This window comes from Anas acuta, chromosome 5 (genome assembly GCF_963932015.1).
Source record: "Anas acuta chromosome 5, bAnaAcu1.1, whole genome shotgun sequence".
Lineage (NCBI taxonomy): Eukaryota > Metazoa > Chordata > Aves > Anseriformes > Anatidae > Anas > Anas acuta.
This window is the reverse complement of record NC_088983.1, coordinates 40634668-40662033: the sequence shown is the minus strand read 5'-3', so window position 1 is coordinate 40662033 and position 27366 is coordinate 40634668. Positions and strand designations below refer to the sequence as shown.

The 27366-nt window shown below is 34.9% G+C and overlaps 1 protein-coding gene across 10 annotated transcripts in view; it reads left to right on the top strand.

Moving 5' to 3' along the window:
* CDIN1 (CDAN1 interacting nuclease 1) overlaps nucleotides 1–27366 on the top strand; it is a 129093-nt gene that overhangs the window by 77466 nt on the left and 24261 nt on the right. The window contains exon 11 of one of the 10 annotated variants that reach the window (XM_068684349.1): nucleotides 19154–19220. The exons of 7 other annotated variants lie outside the window; for them this stretch is intronic. In XM_068684349.1, coding sequence (XP_068540450.1) covers nucleotides 19154–19205 — 52 coding nt within the window. In that variant the 3' untranslated portion in view covers nucleotides 19206–19220. Of the gene's footprint in view, nucleotides 1–2394; nucleotides 2414–3211; nucleotides 3255–19153; nucleotides 19221–27366 lie in introns of those variants that run through there. 2 more of the 10 variants (XM_068684350.1, XM_068684351.1) reach the window with 2 other exon arrangements.

Sequence of the window (27366 nt, the reverse complement as noted above, 5' to 3'; positions counted from 1 at the left end):
GCATGTGATAAATGTGATAAGCGGTGGTTTATAAACAGCATTGACTGCTGTCTGTAGAGTAGTTTTGCTCTCTTGCTTAGCCTGAAGAGGGTTTTTTTATTTTTTTTTCTCTCACCCTGGTGCACACACATCAAGAGCATTGACCTATATTGGTCTGTCCTTGCCAAGTACCAAATGAATCGACACAGAAGTTGTCTTTTTGTAGTAGAGTATTTTTTTACAGATGAAACAACTTAACCAAAGTGCTTTTTCAGCAAATGCTAAAATTCTGTCAGTTTGTAGTTGTAATTGCTGGCCCAAGAGCATTATAAAATAATGTTCATAATGAAAATATTGCTTCAATATTTAGGGTCTTGTTTTGTCTTCTAGAAAATAAAGTTTGGATCATTAATTCATGTAAGTGTTGAATTTGTCTCTGACTGATAGATCATAGAAATGGAAAATCATCCCTTTTCTTGGAGTTGAGGATTTGTCCTTTAAGAAAAGTAAAGGTTTATTTTCTGCTTGCACACGTGAACTTGCAGAAGAAAATGCTACCTTTAAAAACACTGTCCTAGAGTAGATACATTGAGCTGGAGCACAAATTTTGCTAGGCTTCCTGAAACTTGAGGACTCCAAACTACCTAAACTACAATAGCATTACAGGGCATGTGCACGGTTAGGTTTGGCAATCTTTCTATATATGGTGTGCAGTTTTTGAGGAAGAAGTGCTTCACATCATTCTGTCACCAAACTCCCTTCTGTTGTCTGTTGTGTCTGTTTTTTCCCACTCGTTGCTCATGGTATGGTAGGGCCATGGTAGGTGTGATAATGTTTCTGTAGCAGGTACTGTACAATCTAGTATTCTTCAGCCTGCAGCTCGTGGCTTCTGCAGAATCATTACAGTTTTGAGCACTTCTGTTGGACTTGTAGAAGCTGAAGTCAAACTTTGAGTCTGCTTGCACTTCCTTTTTTTACTAGTAAATAGTTCACTGCTCGCTAGTCTTTTGTGTGGTTGGATTTTTATGACTATTTGCTATTAGAGGTGTGATGTGTTGTACCAGAGATGACTTGATTTTCAGTAAACCTTGGTAAACACACTAAGCTGTCATTGAGTAAAAATTACTACAGTACAGTATGTTAATTTTGCCGCAATAATTTTTACTTCTTCACGTGTAATGAAGTAGGTTTTAAAATGTTTTCTCTTTTGTTAAAAATCACATTTCCTGGCTCTAAATAACTCTCCTTACTGATGATGATTTTTTATAAATTCCTTTATTAGAAGATTATTATCAGTAGTTGTTTGGTACTACTACTTCAAATTACAACATTCAAGAGACAAGTATGCAAATGTGTTATCAGAGGACTGAAGGCTTAATTTGACTTCTTGAATGGCAGACCATAGGACCTTGTGTATTTGCATAGTAGTTAGTACATCAAATTGATGAGGTGTTTTCTTAAAATTCAGGATAAAAGGCACTACAGATATGGATGTATGAATATGCTCTGTTACGAAAAAATCTTCTTGTAGCAAGCATGTAAACCTAAGCACAGATCTTCTCATAACTTTCATTTTCTTATCACCATTTATAATGTGTCAAGGAAGTAAAAAAGAATCCAGGAGTACTGTCTGTACTTTGGCATAAAATGTTACGAAAATAACATAAAGTTCCAGATGTGCTTTGTCTTGTATTAAGAAGATAAAGGATAGGATTCTAGGAAAAATACAAATCATGTCAAACTACTCCTCAAATCATTCTGCTCTGCAAAATGTCTGGGGGAACAAGTTCAGAGAGAACAGCCTGTGTATTCACTGTTAAGGAAAAGACTTTCCCGGTTGTAAAAGTACACTGTACTGTCTGTCCTACACTTTTCTGGCCCTTCCCTCTAAAATAATCATGTGGAGCTCTGAAAATTAATACCCTTGACTGTGGATTTTTTTATTATTGTTTAATTTCCGCAAGACAGGGATGTGATAGCAGTAAGCTCCCCCTAGCCTGCTCTGCATCTGCCCCTCTCCCTGTCTTCAACAGACCACCAAATTAGGTGTGTAATTGGCAGGGTGGGAGAATCCACTTCATGTGCACATCTCTGGGAAACGTCTGGATTGTAAGATAGATCTTATCTCAGGATTTATATATGTACACTCAGATACACATATATATGTCTGAGTTACAAAAATGTGACTATTAAAATATAAACATAACACTGTGTAGTCATCATAGTCCTTTTAGGCATATCAGTAACACAATAGTTTAAATTTGTGCTTTGTTTTTGACAAATATTTCTTCTATCTTTTCTATAATACCTTCCTTGATTTTGCTATGATACACGCTAGTGAGTGGGTCTGAACTGATACTAGTAGAAAACAAATTTTAACAGTGGAAAATGTTAAAATTTTTTGGTTAATTGCAGATAGGCTGAAAAAGCTGTTGATATCATGGGATATTGTTGTACCTATGGAGAAACACACTGCACTGCATGAGTCTTTTCCATGACATGAAGGAATTTATGTGTAGAACATTCCTTTCAGTAGCTCACACTGTATGTTTTAGAGTATTAATTACCTAGTCAGATTTTATTAGAGCCCATTGAGTTTTGCATAATTAAAATTGTAGCAACAGCGAAATGGTAGGTGAAGTGAAATGCAGGATCTTTGTATTTGCCAAATGTTCTTCTCGATTTTCAAAGAGGGAGTGGAGAGGTGGGAGAACCTTAAAAGTCAAGTCTGTCTCTTAGGGAAAAAAGAAAAAAAAAAAAAAAAAAAAGAGGTAAATGTTTATTTACTTTTGTATAAAGTATTAGAGCATAACAAGTTTTTTTTCCAGTTATGTTGTTCTCACATAGCAACAATAATATTTTGTGTAGTTTCTGGAGTAGTTATTCTTTTTAAAATGCAAAGCTGAAGAATTATGATGATAACTGTAGACTTGTTTCTGTATACCTGCAAGTTTAAGGTTTCAGAAGAAGTCTAAGAAAAGTCATCTATTGTCTGAATGGTATCAAATGCAGATAACTGAATAATCTTATTCATTTTATATTGAAATACTCTTGTGGCTGTCATGGAACAAATGCATTAAAAATATGTTATCTTTTACACAGGATCAGTCTATTTTGTAGAGGTTTTGTTTTTGAAGTCAGTGGAAAAATTTGTACTGTTCTCAGAGCAAGTAAGAATAAAACCGCCATCATTACAAATAAGACCTTTGTAATACTTTTTAATAACTTGCAGATCGTCCAATGAAATACCCCAAAAATGATGAGTGGACTGGAGCATCAGACATAGGAGGAAAGTGTGAGTTCAGACTGTTTAGCTGAGAAGAGCAGTAGGATCTTATCTATGTATATAAATAGCTGATGGGAGGGAGTAAAAAATATGGAACCAGACTCTTGTCAGTGCTGTCCAGTGACAGGTCAAATGGCAGCACGTACAAAATATAGGAAATCCTATTTCAACATATTGTGATAGCTGTCACTGGAGCAGGTTGTCCAGAGAGATTGTGAAGCCGCCATCCCTGGAGATACTCATAACCTGACTGGACAAAGCCCTGAGCAACCTGCTGTAGTTCACCATGGTTTGAGCAGAACTGGAGAATCCCCAGAGGTCCCTTTTAACCTCAGCTATCCAGTAATGGTGTGATTTTATTTGTCAATATTTTTATCTGGATAACTTCTTAAAAATAAGAAAGAGGAAGCAATGTTGAATGCAATGTGCTGCTATTACATTCATTGTCAGCTTTCCTGGACTAGGAAATCCTTCCTTCAATTTTCAGGGTGAGAGAGAAAAACAGGCTGACGAAAATGAGGAAAGAAATTCTATCTACCTGTTAATGTTCTTTTGAGAACTAATGATAAGTGCTAAGCATCAATATAATGTCAAAAATTAAAGTAATAGTTTAAACAGTAAGAAAATTGTAAAGGAATAAGTGAAGGGAAGTAGTAACAATTAGGTTTTCTGATCCTGTTGGCCTGGAGTTTGGGGATCAGTTCACAGAAGAGTACACAAATGTAGATTTACCAAGTTAGCAGTAACTGCCGACAGATCCTAATATGTTAAGGGTTGTAATCTTTTGAAAGAAGTTGGTTGGCTTTCCTGTTGGCCGTCCTATCAACTTTAACCTCCAACCTTCCCCGGCATGTATCACTGCAAATAAAACTGCTGAGGTTTGACAAGAGGATATAAAGTCAGTAGGCCATCGCACAGAGATCTCTACATGATTTTCTTTAACCTTAAGCTTAAATGAGCACTGCTTTAAGTCAGGATTTTTAATAAGAAGTCATAAACACTCACCCGTATTGCTTTAGTTTTAATAATTACTGTTTTAACAGAGAAGAGAAGAAATATACATTGTAAATTGTGTTTGACAACTGGAATTTGGTGGCTTTGTTACTGGTTGTCCTTGACCATTGCATGAATTGCTGTTCTCAATTTTAATGTATACTTTTTCATACAAGCTGCATATGATATTGATATAAACATGGCATTTGTGTACAGTGCTATAAATGAATTTTTAGCTCTTGATTAAGGCAAACCAGATGACAAAAATAACTTGTATGTTTGTATTTACTAACATCAGAATAATAATCCTTGAAGCTGTAGACATCTATGATGATTTTAGGCTTTTCTTTCTCTCTAATTTTTCATTAAATTTTCATGTGATACCTTTTAACAAACTCTGCAGGCCATGAAACTAAAAGTTTTTCTTTATTATTCTGCTCCTAAAAGCTGCCTGCATAGTGTTTTCGTTATGCTGTGGAGTGGATAGCCGTGCTATTAACTTTTACAGGGGCTGTATTCTTACGAACAACTTAGCTTGTACATCCTGAAGCTGTAATGCCATCCTAAAATTATGTGCCTTTCTAGTTCAAAATCATACAAATTTAAAATTAGGTTTCCTGGTTTGCTGCCTGTTATTTCCATGAAAAAAAATCACAGTGTTGTGTAAGAATTCTCTTTAATCCTTTTGTTTCTCTTATATTGTCAACTTTTACACTCACCCATATTTTTTCAGAGCAATTACTTCTGGGGCTGTGTAAGCAATCTCTTCTTTCTCCGTCCTTCCTTTCTTTGCCTAAATCCCAGTCCTTGTAGGAGCCCTTCATATTTTCATCTCCTGACTGTACATACTTCTTGTGCCTACAAGTACTCTTTCAGTGATTAGAAAAGTACCACTCTTTAGCTGATGAGATATATGTATCTTCTATTCTTAGTTATGCTTTCTATGTATTTTTAAGTTCTCTTCACAAGTGTAACTAACAGAGATTGGGGATCACCTTATTTTCTTTTTTTCCTAAATAGTTGGCAGCACACTAATCAGGTCTCAGTGGGCCACACAGCTCACTTTTCTGCTTTTTTAACTGTTTTGCCATAACACTTTATTGGTTTTCATTTATCCTTAATTTATTAAATATAAGCTTATTGAAAACTTGCTTCACAGTTGTAGATGCAATATGTTATTGTCTGTAATCTCAGCCTGTGTTTCTCATCTGTGCTTGGACTGTATGTAAGTGGTACATAGAAAGTAGTTAACGGAAACAACCCTTGAGTGTGTTTGTTTATGTACGTTACATATCCTAGAAAACTGCTAAGCATTTAGAAGTTGCAAGAAATGAATAGTGATCTGCACATCTATCTTGGAGGAAAGCATAGCAGACTTCACTTAGATTTCTGATTTTACCTGTGTCCTGGGAAATGGTGATGTTGCTGTTTGCCAGACCAATACTGTATGTGAATTTTGGAAGGTGGATATTCCTGGAAGTTTAAAGGCTGATTGAAGTGGGATAAGAGGAAGTTAGTTATTTCTTTCTCCCTGCAGGAGCTTAGACTGCATGATACATCATATAGAGAGGAGTATAATTTAGCAGAAAATGTGCTGTGAAGGAATTCGGTCACACAATGCCTGTGACCTGTCCATCCCTGATTTTGAATATAGAGAGTAGTGATCTTCAGGTGATACTACTTCTGTTTTCCTCTGCAAGTGAGAACAATTGGTGTGATGTCAGTTGCCTTAACATTTAATCTGCCACATCTTCAGAAAATGGGCAGAAAGCCATGCATCCCTTCTACCTGAGGAGACAAGTAAGATGAATTGGCAAATTAGTTGAAACATTACTATATTAAAGCAAAAGCTGTTGACTTCTGTCTTTCGTCTTTGAGACCACCTATATTACATTCAGAAGAATGTAATTCAGTGTACCAACAAAGCCTTTGTGGTATTAAAGCTGATGCTAGCAGAGATTTCTGAGACTTTTTATACAAACAATAAAGCTACCACATTGCTTATCAAGCCACATAAGAAAATGGCTTGTGCTTCTCAAAGTTGCAGGCTGGTCACAAGAGATGGGCATGAACATCTGTCATGGCACTAGGAGGGGATTAGCAGTTGCATTAAGCTGTTATTCACTGGAAACTGCTGTCTGGACACTTTGAGTGTAAGAATGTATCAGTGGTAGTGAAATTACTATAATCTCAGAATATTCAGTTAAGGCTTCAGCATCATCCCCAAGTAGCAATTACTGTGTGTAGAAGTAGCAGAACTAAAATATGAGTATGAAGTTATTAATTGAGAGGTGATTAAGATCACATGTGATATCCATAGGAGATGTTCAGAAAGCTTAGTAATGGGTACAATAGCAATGATTAGGAGAAGGAATGCTGATCCCTTCATGCATGAAACAGTTTATCCCACTATGGAGCCCAGGAAACTAATAAAGCCTGTGTGAACCAAAGCTATAGAGGCTTATTTTGGCCAGATTAAGACATTTTCTAGAAATGCTTTTCTTTTTTTTCCTTTTTGTTTTGGATGACAGGGAATAAGGAAACGAGCAGTTACATCTGGAAAGACAAATAGTAAATAGCATTATTTTAGAGTTACTCTTATCACAATAGGATCATGATTATTCTTGCCTTTGAAAATGCATGTATTAACAATGTTCAAAATTATGAAAATAGTTAAATTGACATATATTCATTTTTTTTAATGAATTTTAGTGACTCAAATGCCCGTGATTCAGGAAATGTAAGCATAAATTAATGTGATATTGATTACAAGCCTGGAAATAGATCAAAAGAATACAAAATAGCTATTGCACATATACCTTGATAACTTTTGTAAATATTCATACATCAAACACACTCTTGAGGATTGCAAAGATTCTTACTTTTCAAAATGTTTATACTATTTCAATCTACTCTTTTATAGAAATGCTTTTCTTTATCAAAAGAGTTTTCAAGAAAAGTAAATGCCATGAATATACCCTGGGTTAGCAGACATATGTAAGCACTTCTTGTATTTCTTGAATGAATTTTGTATGTTTTTTCTTTCAAACCTTAGTTACCAGAAATTCACTGTGCGAATGTCATTATATGTTGTTTGTATCAGAATGAAAAATGCAATATGCTATATAATTGAAAATGTCAGCATTGTGAGAGGCTGATATTTTCCATTGCCTGCTAATACCAAGTGGAATGTTCAAACAGTTTTTAAATAAAAAGATAGCATTTGTTTTAGTCTATCAGTATCTAATTCCTGAATATGGTTGCCACACTACTGTTTTATCCCAGAAGGATCTGAAATCTGATGACAAACTGAAAACTGGAAAGAAAATGGTAGTGGCAACCAAAGCTCCCTATTTCTGTGTCATTTTTTAAAATGAGTAAAGAGAAGTAACTCTTTAGAGCTGATAAAGAAGTTTGAGAAGGAATTCAGAGACTTTTTTCCCTTTTTCATACTAGATTTCTAAGGAAATCTCTATCTGCTGAAATTTAGTATGGTCCAGTATTGATTATCTAGGCGTTCATAGGATTTAACTGAACTTGATCACAAATGATGAGTCATTTTGTGAGATAAGTTGATGTATCTGCTACTTGCATAGAAAAAAAAATATGCAACTATCCTACCATGTCTTGAAGGTGTACGCATTTTTTTCCTCTAGATCAAACTTGCATTATACATAGATTAAAATTCCAGACTTCCATATGAATGTTTCCAAGTATTTTTAACATAGAAATAAATAGGGGTGCATATCTGTTATCCATCCACGAGTGGCAATGAATTGCTATACTAAGATATATATTAAAAATACACAAGTATTGTTTTGCATTTATTTTTTTTTTACACAATTACAACATGTTAACATTTACTTACTGATAACTATTGAAATTTTCATTGTCTCCTGAACTGAAAAGTATCAAGTCTCTTCTAGCCGCTGGGCCAAGGGAAATAGCAGAGGCAAAAAAAGTTCTCACACTTTCATAGTCATAGAAATTCTAATAAAATGTGCTAAGGATTGCTGTAGAACAGAACAAAAGATATTTTATTCTACAGAGTTTAATGTTCAAGTATAATACAAAAGTCAACAGATGTTTACAGTGGAGTGCAAAGAGGCAATAAGATACTATTGGTCAGCATAATATTCACTGATCTGAGTACGTCAGCAACCTGCTCCATTTTTCGTGTGTTTTGACAGATGAGAGATTCAGAGGAAAAGAACAGATTGCTTTTGTGAATGCTTCTTGAGAATTATTTCTAACCTTGAGAGGCAATTGAGGATAAGGGATAGAGATGGTTTGCCAGTTCAGTGTAGGATTTGATAGTTGGCCAGTGAATGGACAGAGATGATAGAACTGTGAAAGTCATATAGGTCTTTAGCAGGTCTTTAGAAGCTCTGTAACAGGTCTTCCACTTTACAGACACAAAGAAAGAAATTGCATACTTAAATAGTCATACAACTTTATTTTATTTTTTGCAAAATTCAGATGGAGAGGAGCAAGCAGATGGCACTGATTAAGTTCACACAAAGATACTTTGCTGCAATGAGGCAGAGAATAATTGAGCACCTGTACAAGAGGTACATCTTTGTAGATGTACTGAGAAGGTAGGAAAGAAAGATATCTTAAAGAATTAGCCAGATTTGAACATGTCAAATACAAGGAGCTCCAGAGAGAAGTCCAGATGGAAACTGATGTGAGCTACAGGTGTTTTTAATAGATGAGGTGATGTTGACCATAATGATTAAGAAAGAAGGGTGAGAAGACTAGAAAGTGAAAAGCTCTGTTTAGCTGTGTTGATGCCTATCTAGTTACGAGATGCATAGAATAAGTTGTCAGGGTACAGGCACTGTCATTAGTTTGAACTGTTGTGAGACATACCTGGAAGAAAGTGTTTGGAGCTTTTGTCTGTCATCCCATACATTATTGACTGGTGCACCATGAAAAAGGAAGGACCCAGATATAACTTGATGAGATCTGTTATGATTCTAGGTCCATATATCCTTTACCAGCAATGAAATTTGTGCCACTCTTGGTTCCTGAATGCATACCTTGTATCGAGTTAGCTTCTGAAGGATTCACATCCTAAATGGAGTTTTTCATCATTATGGAACCAGTAATGCAGATGTACTCACAAGAGGAAGCATTCAAATTAGTGTTTCTAAATGAGATTCTCCTACATAAGATTTAGAGAGGCTCCTTGGGAGTTCCCACAGAAAGCCATAGTAGAGTTGTGAAAGCTCTTCTAAAAGATGTTTAAGTCTTAAAGTAGAAGGCACATAATAAGAGTCAAGAAAACAGAGAACATTTCTTTGAAGAAATGTAATGGATGGTGTCAAAGGCAATGAAGTCAGGAGAAAATAGATGGAGGTTTGATTTTGAATGTAGCTGAGAGAAGAACAGCAGAGGCTTTGATGAAAGCAAGTACTGGTCTAAAGAAGGGCAGAATATTTGAGGAGAGCTGAAACAACAAGTATGGAAACTAGTATAGTCAGTTTATCACGTGAGTTTAGAGATGTATACATTTGTTGTGGCAAACTCCTAGGGATCTTAGGGTTCATGTGTGGACCACAATATCTAGATGTATTCTAGAGAATATTTCTTGTTGCCATTGATCATCAAAAGATTACTAACTTTTGTGATTCATGTGACTTTTATTACAGATCATTTCATCTTACAGAACAATTAGCCAGTTTCCCTTTGAAGCCTGTCAAGGGAATCACAGATTTAATCTTTCTCCCTAAGATTTTGTGATTCCACAGGTAGCTGAGTCAACTAATGGCTCATTGCCAAGAAAGCAATTTCTTTCTTTGCCCCCTTCCCCACCTTTCTTTTTTTTCCATTTTTTCCTGCTTTCGAGAATTCTGTACTTCCTTGATGCTACTGTGGTATTGTCACAACAAACATAGCTCAGTGCTTCAGAAGAAAACTGTCCCACTTTGTTGGCTCTGTGTCCTCTGTGTCAGTGAGTTAGATCAGCTCATGGACAGTCTGCCAAGCACTGGAACTAGGTATTGCATTACCTTTGGATACCTCACTAATACATCTCACACAGAAACCATATTGTACATTTTTCTCTGTATATTACCAAATATACATAACTCTAAATTGGCTAAAAACATGTACAGCATTCCTGGGTACTGACTGTGTGAGATACCATTCACCTTCTAATTTTGTTTTTACTTTCTCAGTTCTTTCCGTCCACACAACAGAAAGTTGTAATGAGCAGGAAAAAATATTCTGGCCCCAAGTTCATCATTATACACTGTGTCAGGATGAAAAAAAAAGATCAGGTATACAGTTTTTACAGCTTGTATAACAGTGCAGATGTAATGAGAGAATACACTTAATGTGATGGAAAGCCTGACAGGATAGACTTCATGCTAAAAGTCACGGAGGCATGTGGGACAAGAATGTCATGTGTGTTATGGAACCTGTTCTGTTATGTTTTTCCCAGACTTCATAGAGATAAATTGTGAGTCTCTTCAGTAAGACCTCTACAACCATTCCTGAGATTCACTGGAACAGAATTGGAGATTTTGAAGAGCTTAGACAGTTTGGGTGATCTCATTCCACAGAACTCAACATATGCTCTATTTATAGTCAATAGAAGGAGGTAGGGCATAATTAATCTTATCCTAGCATAAACATGTTTTGACAGTACTTATTGTCATTTTTTAAAGGTCCAGTGTGACTCACTCAGACCTGTGTGATTCAAAGGAGAAATATAAGACAAGAATCTGTAAGAAAACTTGGTGAATGGCAAACCTTTCAAATAGCATGTACTTCATTCATTCTTACCTGATTCAAATGCAACTGCATCTTAAAGGAAGATGCCATGAAAGGTTTAGACTTAGACCTAAGGTCCAAGACCAGCTTTCCAAATCCTTGCTGTTAATGCCTTTTCATTATGTCTATGGTTGTTGCCACTGTGTGTGTATTGATACACTACATCCAAAAAAAACTTCTAGGCTTTGCGTGGTCATGGCAAAGTCAGTAGAGCCAAACCCTCAAATTTCAAACATCTGACAGGGGAAGCCTACTCTCTGACTGAAACCAGAGAGTGGTGACCTCCATACGTGCCTGCTGAACCCATACTAAAACAGTGTCAAATCCAGTGGAGGTTTGAGTGTTCTTCTCCTTCCATTACAGTTGATACTGTTTTTTTTTAATTGAAATAATAGAAATTCAGTGGTTCAGATGTGTGGAAAAGCCCATTCAGGTAACAGGTGACAAAAATAATTGAACAAACTATCTTTGTTAATGAGATAGATAGTTGAACATTATAATTGCCTGTTAGTGCAGAGCAACTTTGCTGCTGATTATCCAAACTGTAACTTGGATGGCATCCTGAACTGCAACTTCTTGGCTTATAAATTTATGAGCCTGGTGGTTATACTATGCTTAGAAGATGTGATAGTAGCAAGAGAAATGTTCTACCAAAAACATACTAATTACAATCAGAATTGGAAAGTAATCAACCTTATGGGAGTTCTAATCCACACATTATAGGTCTTTCTGTTTACCCTCCTACATGACAAGTATTGTATTTGTTCTGATCCTCATCCCCACAGTGGTAGTATTAGAAGATTAAATTATTTACCTTGATAGGGAGACGTTAGTTGTGCCATTGGATGGGATCTAGGTAGGGATCTTGGTTTTATTCAAGTGTTTTTGATCGAAGTCATGATATATTTTAACTTTCAGACCTGAAGATAGAGTGAGGCTCTGTGATATTTCAGAGAATACCTGAGAAAGCCATAACTCAGATTAAATGAGATAAATCTGTTCTTTTTTAAAGCTTAAGAACAATGCCACTAATAGAATATAATTTGAATATGAAAGGTACAAAGAATACATCTTTCACATTAAAAATAAACATATTTTCTCCACTTCCAAAATAAAATACTAACAGACCAAAGACCTACATAACTTTTACTTGCCCTGCAGGCTATGGAGGTTGTCAGGGGTGGGACAATAAATAGTATGGAAAATGACAATTTTTGTACAGTTCTCTAGATGAAAGTCATTGCTTTTCTAGAGACAATACCTAGTTAGCCAGTAATTACATTGTACTCTGATTTCAATTTCTTGTGTCAGTGGCTCCTAATGTTCCCTCTTTTGTGGTATTGTGTTTGCCAGCCTTGGCAAACCAGCTGACAAAGTACAGTTTCATCAATCCTAATTTTGGTGATGTCAAAACTAAAGGAAACTAACACTAACTAAAGGAAAGTTATTTCATATACCTGTGCAAATTACGAATACAAAACCCTGAAGTGTCCATGCATTGCTTTGTTTCATTTGTCCTTTTCAAAAGACTGGATATTAAATACAAAATATTGCATCAGCAAATTTTAAATATATTGAGTTTATGAACTGTATGCGTAACTTAAAGGTTGGTATAGTAACATTAGCTCATGCATTTTTGAGATGCTTTAAGTAATAGGTAATTAACAGTCTTAACTAATCATCTAAGTACTGTATACAATGTAGGTAAATTAATGTCATGACAATTCGTGGACCCAATTCAGAACACAGTAATTGGTTTAAGTTCATAATTGAGACTGTTTGTCCATGATTTTTGTACTCAATACGTTTATATACATATTGTGGAATTTCTAAACTTAGTTATCAGAAGTGCTAATAGGTATAATGCTACTAATTGTGTCTTTGAAACCTGCTGATAAGAAGATACTGTGTCCTGATTGTCATCATCTTTCTTGTATTGCCTTGTAGATATATGTGTTAATGTGGCTAGAGGTTTTGAAAGTGTAGCTGAGATGGATGTTTAATTATGAAGATGCAGAATGAACAGAATAGATTATGGAATAGGAAATTGTAAAAAATTATAAGCTCTAATTTTGTCTCTTCTAGGGTACAACTGGTGCAGGCTAGCAGTGACAGAGGGGGTTGCTTCTGAAAGACATGTGAATACTCTATATGCAATTTTTAACCTGAATGGCTGAGCTGATTTTCTGTTTTAAAATTCGAAGTTACAGGAGATATAACTTCAAAGTGAATCAGAGCTATGTTTATCCCTCTTATATGTCAGAGTTTAAGTGCAATGTTTTATGTATACAGTCATCATGACAGTTAAAAAGGCTATAAAGAAAAGCAATTATATAATTGCTTTAAAGAATTAAGTAGCACAGATAAAGGCTTTTAGAAACTACAGAGCAGTTTTAATAATTATATCACCTGAAGTCAAGCTGCAAAATTATGTCCTAATTATTTGCAATGAGTAATTATCTATAAAGTTATAAGCTTTGAAAGATTTTATGGGAGAGTGGGGGAATTCTTTGATTATTTTTTTTCCCACACACACTAAAACAACACCCCATCATTTTCTATTTTAGCAGTTTCCACAACTTAAACATTAAATTCTTATTGTTGCTTTCTGTTATATTAGTAGTGTGTGTTTTGCAATTCTAATCTTCACGTTTTTCTTTCTTTATCACCAAAGTAGGCCTTTTGAAGCCAGGGAATTTTTCATAGCAATATTGACAGTGTTCGCATTTGCATGATGACAGCCAAGGAATGGAGCAGTAATTTTTGAAATTGCAGAAGTATTTAGAACACTGATAAAAGCTGAAATATATTTTTGATGGATTGAAGTTAAGCATACATGATTTTTCCTGCTGTCAAAAGGCTCTGAATTTAGTGAATATTTGCCTGCTGTGAGAATGCAAGATTAACATCACAACCATCACCCGGGCACCCAAACCCTGCAATTTAATAGCTTTTTAGGTTCTTTCCTTTTTCTAAACAGCAATTAATCTCATTTTAGTACAATTTTCTCGTTTCTGAAGTCGCTCATTGAATCGCTGTTTTGTTCATATTTGGCTTCAGCTCCTCTGCATAGTCATTAAAGTCCCAATTAATGTCACCTTTAGCTGAAGAGTACTCATTTTTATTGAGAAAATGACAGTTGCTGCCATGAGTAGTGCAGTGTAATATACATTAATTGCCCTGTAACACTGGTAATTACGAGTTTTTCAAGCCTCTCAGTAAACTGTCATGCCTAGACAAGACTGTGCTAAAATAGATTACTCATTAGGGAGACCTGTCCCTTTTTCTGGTGGGTTCTTAGTGTTGGTTTAAAAAAAAATCTTGAGTTTGAACAAATAGTTGCCAAAAGCAATTTCGTACAACAACATGTCTGTGTTCGGTTTTCCAGCCATCACTTAAGCCTGCGGTCAGCAAACAGACAGGGTGCTGTGGACTCTAGAGATGTCAAGATTTCAATGTTTATTTACATGGATCACGAGGATAAGCTTAGCAATTTGTAATTCAGTGCTTAATATGGATGTTATTAAAGCCACCTTTTCCAGTGTTGTGTTTATAACAAGTCTACCTGATGTTTTAGAAGAACAGTCAATATTATCAATATTTTGTGCTCAAAAAGACTTCAACACTATGTTACTGACAGTCCAATGAGTTGGAATTATTAAATCCATTATCAAATAATTCTTATGTAGGAACAGCAGGGATTATGTTGTAGATTATGTGGAATGATTAGCAGCTATTTCAGGAACTGTATGACTTTGCAAGATGTATTTTAAAAAAAAAAAAAATCAGAAACCATATGTAGAAAGGTTGGTTAATATTACGACCCCCTCTGAAAATCAGACTCTAATAAGTATATTGTTAGAAGACCCCCACCTGCTGATTGACTTGGGATGTGGTGTGAAGCAAGCGTTCCTAATTTCAGAAGGAATGTATTTCACTGCTTTCTCCTTCTGTATCTCTGATATTTTATGTTTGTTTTTAAGGACAAAATAGTCTCCTTTACAGCTCATTGCGGCACTGAACTGACAAAAGAAAACCTTTGTTTTATCTTTGTTATAACACCTGCTTTAGGCAATCTGCTCTTTCGCGCTCTCTCTAAATGAATTTTGTCACAGCCTTTCATATTCTCTTGTGGTGATGAGCTAATGAAAGTAGATAGTACAATTTGTGCTGACCAGGTAGCAACTGCCAGCTTGCAGCTGAGGATAGTTTAAAGAAATAAATAAAATACAGTATTATATCACTGATTTATCCATTACATGACATTAATAGTGAGAAACCTTGGTGTGTTTATCTGTTTGTATTGGTGTGCATTTATCGAATTGTTTATGACAAGACTAATTGGGGTAATTGTAGACACTGAAATTACCTGTCAGCTATATGTAACCACACTCCCTTTCTTTCTGACAAATGATGACAACTGAGGGACCCCGTAGCATTACTCATGATGGCTTTTCGAGTGGTAATAAGGACAATAGGGGCCCTGGCTAATTTGACATGGACAGCCTTCACAACAAGAAGCCAGCTAAATGACTTGTCAGTAGGGGAAAGAAGTCAGAAAAGTAATGGAGTCCCCCATGGCGCTCTGACAGGGAGATGAGGCAATTTCAACGGAAAGTGAAAAGGCTTCAGTTTGTCAAGTATTTAGAACAATCAGAGAACAGCTAGAGGCTGGAACCTGACAATAAATTTGTGAACCATGGTAGCAGTTTCATATAGGTCAGTTATTTCATAATGGCTGTGAAGCTTTCAGAGGTTTCTGCTTTCGTAGCATACTTCACATCAGCCAACTGGTGCTTTGTCACCTTAAATTTGTGCTTCACTTTACACAGTAGGAATAATGGTTAAGGTTACAGAGGAACGGCAGTGTAAGACAGCATGATTTGCAGACATCAATCTGTTGAAAAATAAACAAAAATTTAGATAGTAATAGTGTGATTGCATCCATTACAAGCTAGCTGTGTTAACGTGTTCTTTATGATTTTGGCCTGCACCCTTTTTATGGGTAAGTGAAGTACTTTATTTCTCATGGACAAAACTAATAAAACATAACCCCCTGTTCCTATCCTTTCACCTACTGTACACAGTTAAAATTTCCTAAGGTTCATTTCCTGCTGCTTGCTCTTGAAATGTATTCCAGTTCTACAGTTATGACATCTATTGAGACACTCTAACAGTTGACACAAAAGCAGAAATTGTGATTTTTTGAGTGCTCAGCAGAAGATGATGTTCTTAAGGATTAATAAAAAAAAAATCAAGCATTAAATACCAGCTCTGTGTCCCACTGATAGTAGTTCTTTTTATCTGTGGCTTCAGGAGTCTGTTAGTTCTTTTTCTATCAGGTCCTTACCTGTTTATTTGCATTGAGATAAAAAGCCAACCTATGATTAAAGCATAAATTCAGTACAGCACTCTGCCTTCTGAATTCCTGACACAGACTTTTGAATTCCTTACAAGTGTTTATGGATTGAGCACAGATTTAGTTAGAAGTATCAACTTGTCCTTTTTGGCGGAGATTGTTTTGTTAAAATGTAGGATTGAATATATTCATTTTAATGTTTTACTTATGGTCTGATTCCTTCATTTTACCAACTGTCCTGTTTCTTGCACATTTTGAAGCCAGTGCAGCAACTGTTTGTGTGAGAACTGTGTGGATTCTAACTTTTTTTTTTTTATAAGTGCTTCAAGATACCTCACTGCATGACCAACACATTTCTTGACCTGGTCTTAGTAGATTCACATACATAAACATTTTCTCCTCTCTTCTCAGTCATTTAAATGCATAACATAGAGGTCTTAGAATAGAAAATTTCTTGTGCCATATTCAAAAAGTAAGGCTGCTTTGTTGACATGAATCTTGCTCCCCCACACCACCCCCATCAATCACCCTTTCCTCATTTTTTCCAGTTATGCTTTTGCTCTGTGAGTCTCATTACTCAGATTTGAAGGAATCTTAATTTAGGCCATCCGAGAATTTCACCCTTGATTCCCAATACCTGAACAATTCAAAACTATGTTGTATTTCTTCTGTTGTAGTGATTTTGTCAAGGAAATCTCTTGGTAAATTGAAGGAGCTTGTTATTCTGCAAGACACACCATTTAGTCAGAGGTTATAAATGGAGTTTTCCCTCTCCACAACAACAAAAAAAACTATGAGGTGATCATTTAAACATGGTATGTTCACACCTGAATCTCCTTTATTATGGTTGCCTGTCCTGCACACGTTCATCTCAGTTTGCCAAATATTCTACCAGTTATTTTCTAAGATGCTTCTCCAGCAGAAGTAAAGAAATTATCAACATATGGTACAGTGGCACCAGGTCTCTTCTCCTCTGAATAATGCAAAATCTTCCCTTTTTTTTGTCTGAAAAAGCTTTTGAGGTGTTCACATTGAAGTCTCTTCAGAACACTACAAGATTAGGGTTGTTTGAACAATGAGATGAAGAATTGCTTCAACATGCTGTCTCTTGGCCTATTTCGTCCTTCATTACTGTTGGTATCACAAGGGTGTGAATGGGGCAGAATCTGCTCCATCAGGCTCTTTGGTGCAGCTGTCACTGTGGATTGCTTCAATGTCAGTCATGCATATAATTGTTTCATTGCTAGTAACTGCCTTTAATACTTCCACTGACCTTATTAGCTCATCTTATCTCATCAGCTTTCCAAGAGATCTTGGGGTGAGGGTTGTTTTTTATCACCTCCTTTTCCTCTCTCCCTACCTCCATATGCCCTAATGTGCTTGGTGCTTAAATGTTGTTACCCAGACCTTGATCAAAACAAGAAGCTGATATAGTCTATTTTCACTCTGTGCTGTCTGTGGTCCAGCTGTACGACTCCTGCTAAAGTCAACAGTGGCATCCAAATGGTTGAAATTCCAACTACGATTATTCCTTTCCTTTCTTGACATATTTAAGTTAAGCAAATATGTAATTAAGTACTATATGCAAAATTATGTATAAAATAGCAAATGAAAAATAATAGATACGTATTAAATGTGTAACAAAATACAGACAAATTCAAACCTGGCAGCAGAATGATAGGTATGGCCCACACTCATTGCAATTCATTTTATCTTAAAGCTCACTATTTTGTTTGGAAGATTTTTTTTTAATTTGTTAAACAATATCCTTTTCCATTTTTTGTCTTACTGTTCAAGAAACAAAGTTTAAAAAAAACTAACACAATAAAGGAAGACAGAGAATCAAAATTAACTGTTCAGTGTTTAGGAAAATGGCTTTCTTTGAAGAAAATATGTCTTTAAAGTATCTTAGTCTATAAGTATCTTTAAATAAGCAGTATCTTCATAAGTATCTTTAAATATCTTCAATGGCACCATGATTTTGGGAAGTTGTTTCACAGTGTATTAGAAATACCTGTCTTCTAATGATGCTGGTTGGAAATTGTCCCTCATAACTTTTACATCTTTATTTCAGTAAGAAATTTCATTACTAAGCTTGATTTAGGAGGTATTTTTGGTCTTTTTATCACATTTACTACAGGTCTTCGAATAAGAGGATTTTTTTTTTTTCCTAAGGCAAATGCCTATTTTATTTATTGCAGGAGATATTAGAGCTTTGGAGGACTGACAGAAGTTGTGCCTTGTGGCAAGAAGTATCTATTTTGGGAGGAATGAGGACAGTGTAGTTCTGCTGGAGGAAATAGAAGAATATTCCCTTATATAGTGGATTAATTTCACTAAATATTTATTTAAAAAATAGGCTTAAAAAAACAAAGACATTCTTTATAAACTTATCAAGACTAAACTGATTTTTTTTGTAGCAATTTGAATTCAGTAATTTTACTCTTCAAGAAAAGTGAATCTATTCACATTTACAGAAGGGAAAAAGCTGAGTAAACTCTGAAAAGTATTAAATAGATATATCAAAGTTCTGCATCTAATCTTACTGAAGTAATGGAGGCTATTTTCCATTACCAGACCTTTGAATACCTGCCAAGTTTTGGTACTGCTCTATGTACTTAGGACTTTTTCATAAATATTGTCATTATATAATATTGCATAGGTCTACTGTTAGTATATTCCAAAATGTGACATGAAATCAGTGCAGAAAATGCTTAAATGGAATTTTACGTTTTTATTATTATTATTATTTATAGGTATGCAGGAATTAGTCAAGTTTGGTTTTTGAATTCCTCTCACTCTGACTGAAACCAATACAGCCAATGACAGCCTCAGTTCCTGCATTGAGTATCCCTGGAATGGAAATGCAGAACAGAATCATTTACACCAAAACCACGAGCAGGTCTTTATGTATCAATTATATTTCTGTTTCAGCAGGTACTGCCCACATGGGTTTAAGTGATGTGTACATCATAAGTCTGGGTTTACCTAAATATTCTGCAAATATAAAATCCTTTGCAAGTATACTACATCAAATATAAAACTTAGAATTAATGAAACTACAGTGAATAATAACAGATTATAGTTATGATGGATACTAAACCTGTGGATTTTTTGGTTGGTTGTTTTTTTGTTTGTTTTGAGTGTTTTTTGTTTGTTTGTTGTTTTAAGTTCACAAACATTAAGAAAATGTTCTGCTCTTTCCTATTTCTTTATTAAATCATAGAAAGAAGTGTTTTTGCAGAAGTACAGTACCATGTTTAATTCTTAAATGCAGAGCTCCCTTGTATGAAGAAAGATGTTTAAAACCCTTTATACAGTGTAATGCTAACTGCTCATTCTAAATTCCTGCAATGTATTTACTTTATTTACTTTATTCCAAGGAAGTGGTCATTGCCTGTGTCATTAGCAGGTATAAACAGGAGATGAAAAATCTGGGATATTATGTAGGTTGAAATGTAAGTAGCTTTACACAGAGAATAAGTAAATATATTTAGATATGATAAAGTTACATATATCTAAAGCTTTGTATATTTTCACTAACAATTTTAATTGCAAAATAAATTCAAATGACATGAGCTGCATTTGCCCAATATGTAGTCTTAATATCTTTTCAACTATCTATTCCAATAAGTGTAATAACTTTCATTTGCTTTCTCAACATGTTTTTTCCTTCTCAGAAAACTAAGGAAATAGGTCAACCATGAAGTTAATAGACACTGACACTGTAAAATCGGAAGAAGCGTCTTCTAGATACAAAGAAAAAAAAACAGCAAAAGTCAGTTTTTCTGTTTGGACATCCAGTAGGTGATGGAGATCAAGTTAGCATCTTTCATGCTCATGCTTGAGTAATAAAAAGAGGGTTTTTTTTTTTTAGTGGAAGGAGATGGTTTAACTTTTCTATTTCCTCTTTTTTACTTTCTTTAACCTAGCATTGTCATCATCTTTGGTTCATCTAAGTTGAACAGTTTTTTACTACTCAAGTTTCTGTGTCAGTAAGGTAAGTCTAAGAACTGGAGGTGAAAGGGATAAGCATAGGTATGTCAAAAGCACCTAGCTAGTTATTTCATAGCTAATTGAGATGGAAGTATATGTATGTAAAAGCATTTATTGTTAGACATAATCATAAAACAGTGATTTTTTTCATATAATTCTCGCCCTTAGTATATGAAAATCTGCATGTGTATTGTAAGCATGCAGATTTACTAATAAATGTAAAATCTCTGCACTGACCTGAGGTGCTAGTAGCAACTGGATTGCTATCTCTCTATCAATTTTACTGTACACCTGCTCATCCAAAACAACAACAAAAAATAGATGTCTTTTGATTTTTACCGAGTCCAGATTCATATGCAAAGCCTAGAGTCACATATAAATTAAGTATCAGTAAAAGATGGCCTGAAATAAATTAATCTGGTTAAATGATAGCATATGTAAAGTGTCTATTCTAGTTCATGGGTGCAGGCCTAAGCTGTCATTCCAGCAGCTGGCAAAGCTTGGAATAATTGGAAATAATCAGTACACAACATGCTAGTAATAATCAATTGCATTAGGAATTCTATTGATGACCAAAATGCCATTTGCTATTTTTATTGCATTTTATTGTATTTAGATTGTAATTTAACAGCCTTCTAATTAGTTTTAACTTGGCTCAATTTAAAGTAGTAAAACCTACTTATCTAATAAGTGGCACATGTCATAAAGAAACATACAACGTCCTTATTTCCGCTAGGTCACTCATCCATTAAATAATTAACTGAATTTTAGTTTTCCCCACTTTTTTCAAGAAAAACAATACAATTGAATTTGTCCTTTTCCCCTTCCCCAAACAAAACATAGAAACAACCTTCCCCCTGCCCCAGCTGCATTCTTAACTGTTAAAATATCCTAAAGCACTCGATCACGTTGCATTTTAATTTCCAAGCCATGTGTTGCATTAGTGAAGTACACATGTTACTGATTTGAGCTGAAAGTTCTCAGTCTGTTTAGCAGAACACCAGGCTGGCACGAACAAGGTCCTTGCTAGGTCAAAGGCCTGGAGTTGACATCTTTCTTAAATCTTACTTTTGTGAAAACTAGAAGCACAGGTCAGGGCACCTAGCTGATGGCATTGCCTCTTACAACCATTGATTAGATTAGCTCAGTATTTATCAACTACACAGAGACTAACACTTAACCTTTTAACTCAAGAGTCTTGGTGTATCCTTATTTTTTAATGAGGATGTTACTGTCCCAAAGTGTTAGCTCCATACCCTTAAAGCTTTTGTGCACAGTTTTTTCTCATTTTTAGCTGCCTAACAGGATTTAAATACTTCATAATACCACAAGACATGGTGTTTCTAATTGGGGTTTGTTTTGAGGGCACAGATTGTGTAATTTGCTATAAAACAACTGAAATACTATCATATCTGTTCAGTTCTAAGATTTTGCTTGTATCTGTTTCATTAATCTAGATTTCAAGACAGGAGATGGAGTTTGCAGCTGGCTTGAATGTTAGCTGTTTGTTTATCCAAAATTATTAATTGAGAAATATTTAAATTTGGGTTTTCCTTGGAAAAGATGTAGTTTCATAATACTTTGGAATTACCTAATTATCTGTTACTCGTTCTGAATATAGACCCTAATTACCCAAGGCTTGAAAACTGATTCACATCTCTACAACGAGCAAAATTGCGTATGATCCAATATCTGCCAGACTGGATTCAAGTTTTCCTTCTCTTGGAATTTGGGGCATAAAAGTGAGAGATTTTGTCAGTTACAAGTGTGAGAATTACAAAAAGAGTGCAAAAAGTACTGTCATGAGAGAGAGAAAATAATTCTGAACTCGCTGATTGATTGCAAGAGTTGCAGGTCGTGCTATAGAAAACAGTAGGCAGGAAAGAAAATACAAGAACGACGGCAAATACAGGATTGTACAACTTCTACGCAGGTAACACAGAGTTCCTGATGATACAGTGAGGTGAGAGGCAGGTACCTGGGGGCTGTAGTCCATGCAGGTCTGAATCAGGTTCCTCTGAGTCCTAATAGAGGCTGAGACAAATCACAGCAGTGACAAGCCATGACCTAGCAGTAGAGTATCCACAACCAAAATAAATAATAAAATAAACCACCTGAAATATTGTTGTGTGGCTAAGTAATGGGAAGTAAGTATAAGAAGTAGTTACTATAGTGGCAACAAGAAAGGTTAGAAGCCATATCAAAAAGCTTCTATACTGCTTTTAGTTGGGAGAATTTCTATTAGGCAGTAGTAGTAACTACTTTCTACCTGCTCTGGCTTAGCTTTGTAACTCCTGGCAGCTAGTTACTTTACCATGAGCAGCTGCGGACATAGCACCTAATTACTGCCCTTTGACTCTGCGTGTGCTGCTTTTTATTGAAAAGGCCTATGTTAAGTACAGATTTCTTTAGGACCCCAGCATCAAGAGCTCTGTCCAGGTTACAAATCAGGGAGGAGGCACAACAGAACAGCTCAAGAATAAAAGGCTCTGCAAAGTTAGTGGGAGAGAGCTGATTAGCACCTGGATGTGTGTGGCCTGGTTTATACATCACCTGCTAAAACTGCACTGTCAGCAGTGAAGAGTGCCTTCAGTTGGCTAGAATAATCTCTGCTGCTACTCCTACTTAAAAAGAAGTATAAAAATTCCAATATGAACGCTTAGAGTCTCTCATTATTTTCTAGTTGTCTGAAATGGAAATTTCTACAAAGGAGGCTAAATAGAACAGTAGTTTGGTTTGGCGGGTAGATTTCCTTTTTTAATACCGACAACATTCTTAGATCCTTTCTATGTTAACGTGATGTCCATAAATAAAAACTCAAATGCGTGAAAGTGAAGAAGAAAATGTACTGTACAGTTTCTATTTCGAAATCCCAGTTTGTAAACAAGACAGAGAACACTAATGTTTCTTGGAAAAAAAAAAAGGGTGAGAAGAGGGAACCTTCCTGTTTATGTCTTTCAAATTTCATAAAACCAGATTTTGAGAAGTAATGGTATTTTCAGATTATTTTTCACTGTCCTTTAGCCTGAGCACTTGCACTCCATGCCCTAACTCCAGCCTTGGTGTTCTGTGGCAGACTCCCATCCATCTCTGTGTAAATAGAAGTGTTGTTCTGGTCCTCCAGTTAGGAACAAGCTTGGTCCTAAATTCCAGCATCTGGGAATGGAAGGAGTAGCCTGACAGCAGTAACCAAACAGATCAAGACACAACTTAATACTAAACATAAAAGTTTCGTTAATCTGGAAGAGAAACAGCAGCAGAGGGACTTGCATTTTTTATTACTGAGTCTCACGTTATCTAGTCGTACGTTAACAATTTATTTTCCTGCTTAACTTAACCCTTTGATTAGCCAGATGACTTCAAAAGTAGGCTCTATTTTGAATCTGTTGTGATACTCAAAGCAAACTTTGTTTCCTAAAATTTAACTATATGCCCTTCAGAAAATGTTGGACTTTACACTTACTTCAGTCTCACTGCAGACTACAAAGTCAATTTGAATACCATTTAGTACATTTGAAAGCAGTTATTCTATTGTTAGTAATATAGTTAGTAAAAAGTAAAACCACATGTTTAGTTTTAGTCAAATTATAGTTAGTGGAAATTAACGTACAGCTCTCTAAATTGAATTCGTTTGAAACAGCTTGGATCTTAGACATTACTCTTCATGTTCTAGGAAAAACAAGCCTCAATATGATGAAAGCTGGGTTTAAAAACCATGGATGTATTCTGTAGCTAAAATAAAATGGTGGAGCTTAATTGCTGTCACCAAACCTATCTAGTTTAGGTTCAAAACACGAAGTGTAATGATAATAAAAATGTCACAGTAGTCTTTGGCTACTCTAAGACAATGTTTCATCACATAGTAAAAAAAACAAGACAAATTAACTTTTTATTGTTCTCCATTGTTTAAGAGGGGGAAAAAAGTTTACTTGAATATATTGATATATTAAAGTATTTTTGATTTGTTTCTCAGCACTTCCTCTTAGTATCAGCTTACATTTTTAAATGTATCAAAATTTTTAGTATCAGCTAATATTTTAAATGCTAAAAATATGTACAAATATTTTTAAATATTTTTGAATGTAATATGACATTATGATATCTGACAAAAAATATTTTAGATTTCTTTGGTTAGATATCATAATATCTATCATATTACAATCAAGCTTCAATCATATCAAGTTTCCTGTTCACAGGGGGAAAAAAATGTAATGGTAAATAAACTATTTTAACACTCTGTATTACATCTACATTATTTTTAAGGTTGCATTCATTTTGTGGGAATGCCTCTTTCTTTTGTTAACAGTGAGCAGAACAGTGGGCACATGCCTAAATCCAGGTGAAGACAGATTCTACAGCATGCATGTACTAAAAGCTATATCAAACCTTGAGGAATTGTAGTTTTGGAATATTTCAGTGGGTAATTGTAGAACTTTCAGAAATAATGAAGTTGTGGAATATCTCAACTCTCTTGCCAGATCAGGTGAATGTGTCTACCAGGGCTCAAGACAGACTTGCCATAGGGTGAATTTTTACTTACTTTTGTTTAAATGTATATGATTTAGAGATACTGAACAGTCTTATATTTTGCTCTTTAAAGCAACTAAATTATTATTCTCCAAATTAAGCAAGTTGCTTGGTCACTTTCAGCAGAGAAGAAAAAGCACAGTCTGTAATACATCATGTACATTTGTTTTCTCTAGGTACATCAGAGAGTTAAACATCTAGCAGAAAGCTATTTAAGTTTAAGGATAGTAATAGCATGCAAAAGATGTTTCTAGCCATTGAAAAAAAACAGACTAACAAATCAGGAGTTTTGGTCAGGACAGCAATGAAGTTCAAACTAGTTTTCCAAACTGATAAGTAAAAAACTAACAATTTTGTAGTGAACTTCAGTCTGTGTATGAAAACTTCTTTGTTTTTGTTTTTTTCCAAGCTATACATTTATTATAAAAATATCCACTTCAACAGTACTTTCTTTATTTCTTTCTTCTTAAAGTCAGTCATTCAGAAAATATGCAACTTTCTCAGAGCAATGTCTTGCTAAATTTAGTCTGTCCTGCAATAAAAGTTGTACTACAATATTCATGTTGATTTTGTACATATGGAATCAACTACACTGAAAATAAGTTATGCAATCTTTTTGCTTTACAAAACAAATAGAAATAAATACACTAAAACAAATATTTTAAATTCCTTTCATGCATTGTTTTGAGTTCAGATGAAATTTATTCTAAAAGGAAAGCATTTGCCATCAGGTAAATCCCATGAAAGTATAATTAAAAACAGTCACATTTCGCTATAAGAAGGGCAGATTATTCCTGTTTATCCTATAATTTACCTTAACCAACTTAATAAGTGTGTACTTGTTTGTTTTTTTTGTTGGTGGTGGTGGTTTTGGGTTTTGTTTTTGTTTTTCAAATAAATATTATTTCCTTTAAATATTTTCCTTTAATTTAGTCAGAAGACTAAATGTATAATTTAGGAACCAAGAGTGGCGCACAGAGATGGTTGTAAAGTTACTTATCTCTCACTATATTTGCCTTATCAGGAGGTGAAAAAATTTGACTAAGATAAATTTAAAATAAGGAATCCTATCATGAGCATGCCCTCTCTGTCTCTCTCTCCTGTATATATGCATATGTATTCATGTGTATGTGCACGTATCTGTGACTGTGCTGTATTTTTATGTTACTACAGCAATAGTATAAATCATTAAGTTGGCTCTATCTCTGAGCTTATTGCCCAGGAATCTTTTCACATAAAGTTTATAAACAACTTTAAGTTAAAAGACAGGACAGTGAAGTTCGAAATATATACTGGGTTAAAATTGGCTGGCTGAAAATGTTTCATGTGTGGCTGATGATATGAAGCTTACATCAGTTTTGTGGGGTTCTTGCTTTGTTGTTGTTGTTTTCCCATTTTCCACTTTTGGGGTTTGGGTTTTTGCAGTATATTTCTTATGTTTTTCCTATCCTTGCATTTCTGGAGGTCTAAAAGTCAATAGCCTTGTTTGTGGAAGACAAACTGCTAATAACGTTAATTTTTGGAGTCTTTTACCATTTCCTGTTGGCAGAGCAAACTTTCAGCCATTAAAGCAGAACTCTCAGTAGATACACGCATGCCTGAGTGTATTAACAAAGATAAACGAGTACTAAAAATCTGATAAGCTTCATCAGACTGCAATGGAGATAAATTCATTAATGCCAAAACATTCATTTCGGTTATCAGATATAAAAATGACATATTTCTTTGATTTCTTATGGTATTCTTCTTTCCTATATTTAAAAATAATCATTGTCACTCCAGAAAATTTGTTTAGGAATTTTTTGTTGGCTGTTGGGAACGGTTTTGGACAGAGAACAAAGTTTTAGTAAGTTTCAACATTTCTGCTGTACAAGTCAAAGTGAAATGTCTGCTTTGGTTCAGTTTAGAATATATCAATTATTTGGGTGAACTTGAAATGTTTTCTTTCATGCAATTTTTAAGAAAGCAACAAGTGCAGTTCTGCATGGCACTGTATTTAATGTGAACTTTTGGGGCTCTGGAGCTCTTTTTTGACAGTACTTAATTAGAGTTGAGGAAGTCTAAACACATTCTTACATGTTAAAAGAAAGGAGGGGGCGATTTAACGCTGAAATATTTTTCAGCAAACTAAAATGAAAAATTTGAAAGTGTTTCAGTTTCATTTAAAAAATTACTAAATTTTAATGTTGAATCAAAATAGTTCCTTTGTCGTGGAAACTTCAGCTTTAAAACTTCAATTTCAATCTGATGTCGAATTGAATGTTGAAGGTTGAGTTTCCAGATGATGCTAAGGTAAAAGGTGGTGCAGCTAAAGCACTTTCCAACTCCTGTCCATCAGCAATACGCACAATCTGGTGCCTGGAGTTGAGAATAACAACACAAATAATAATTTAATGGGAACATGCTCGATTCCAAGAGCATTCCAGTTAAAGCAGGATTTTCTTAG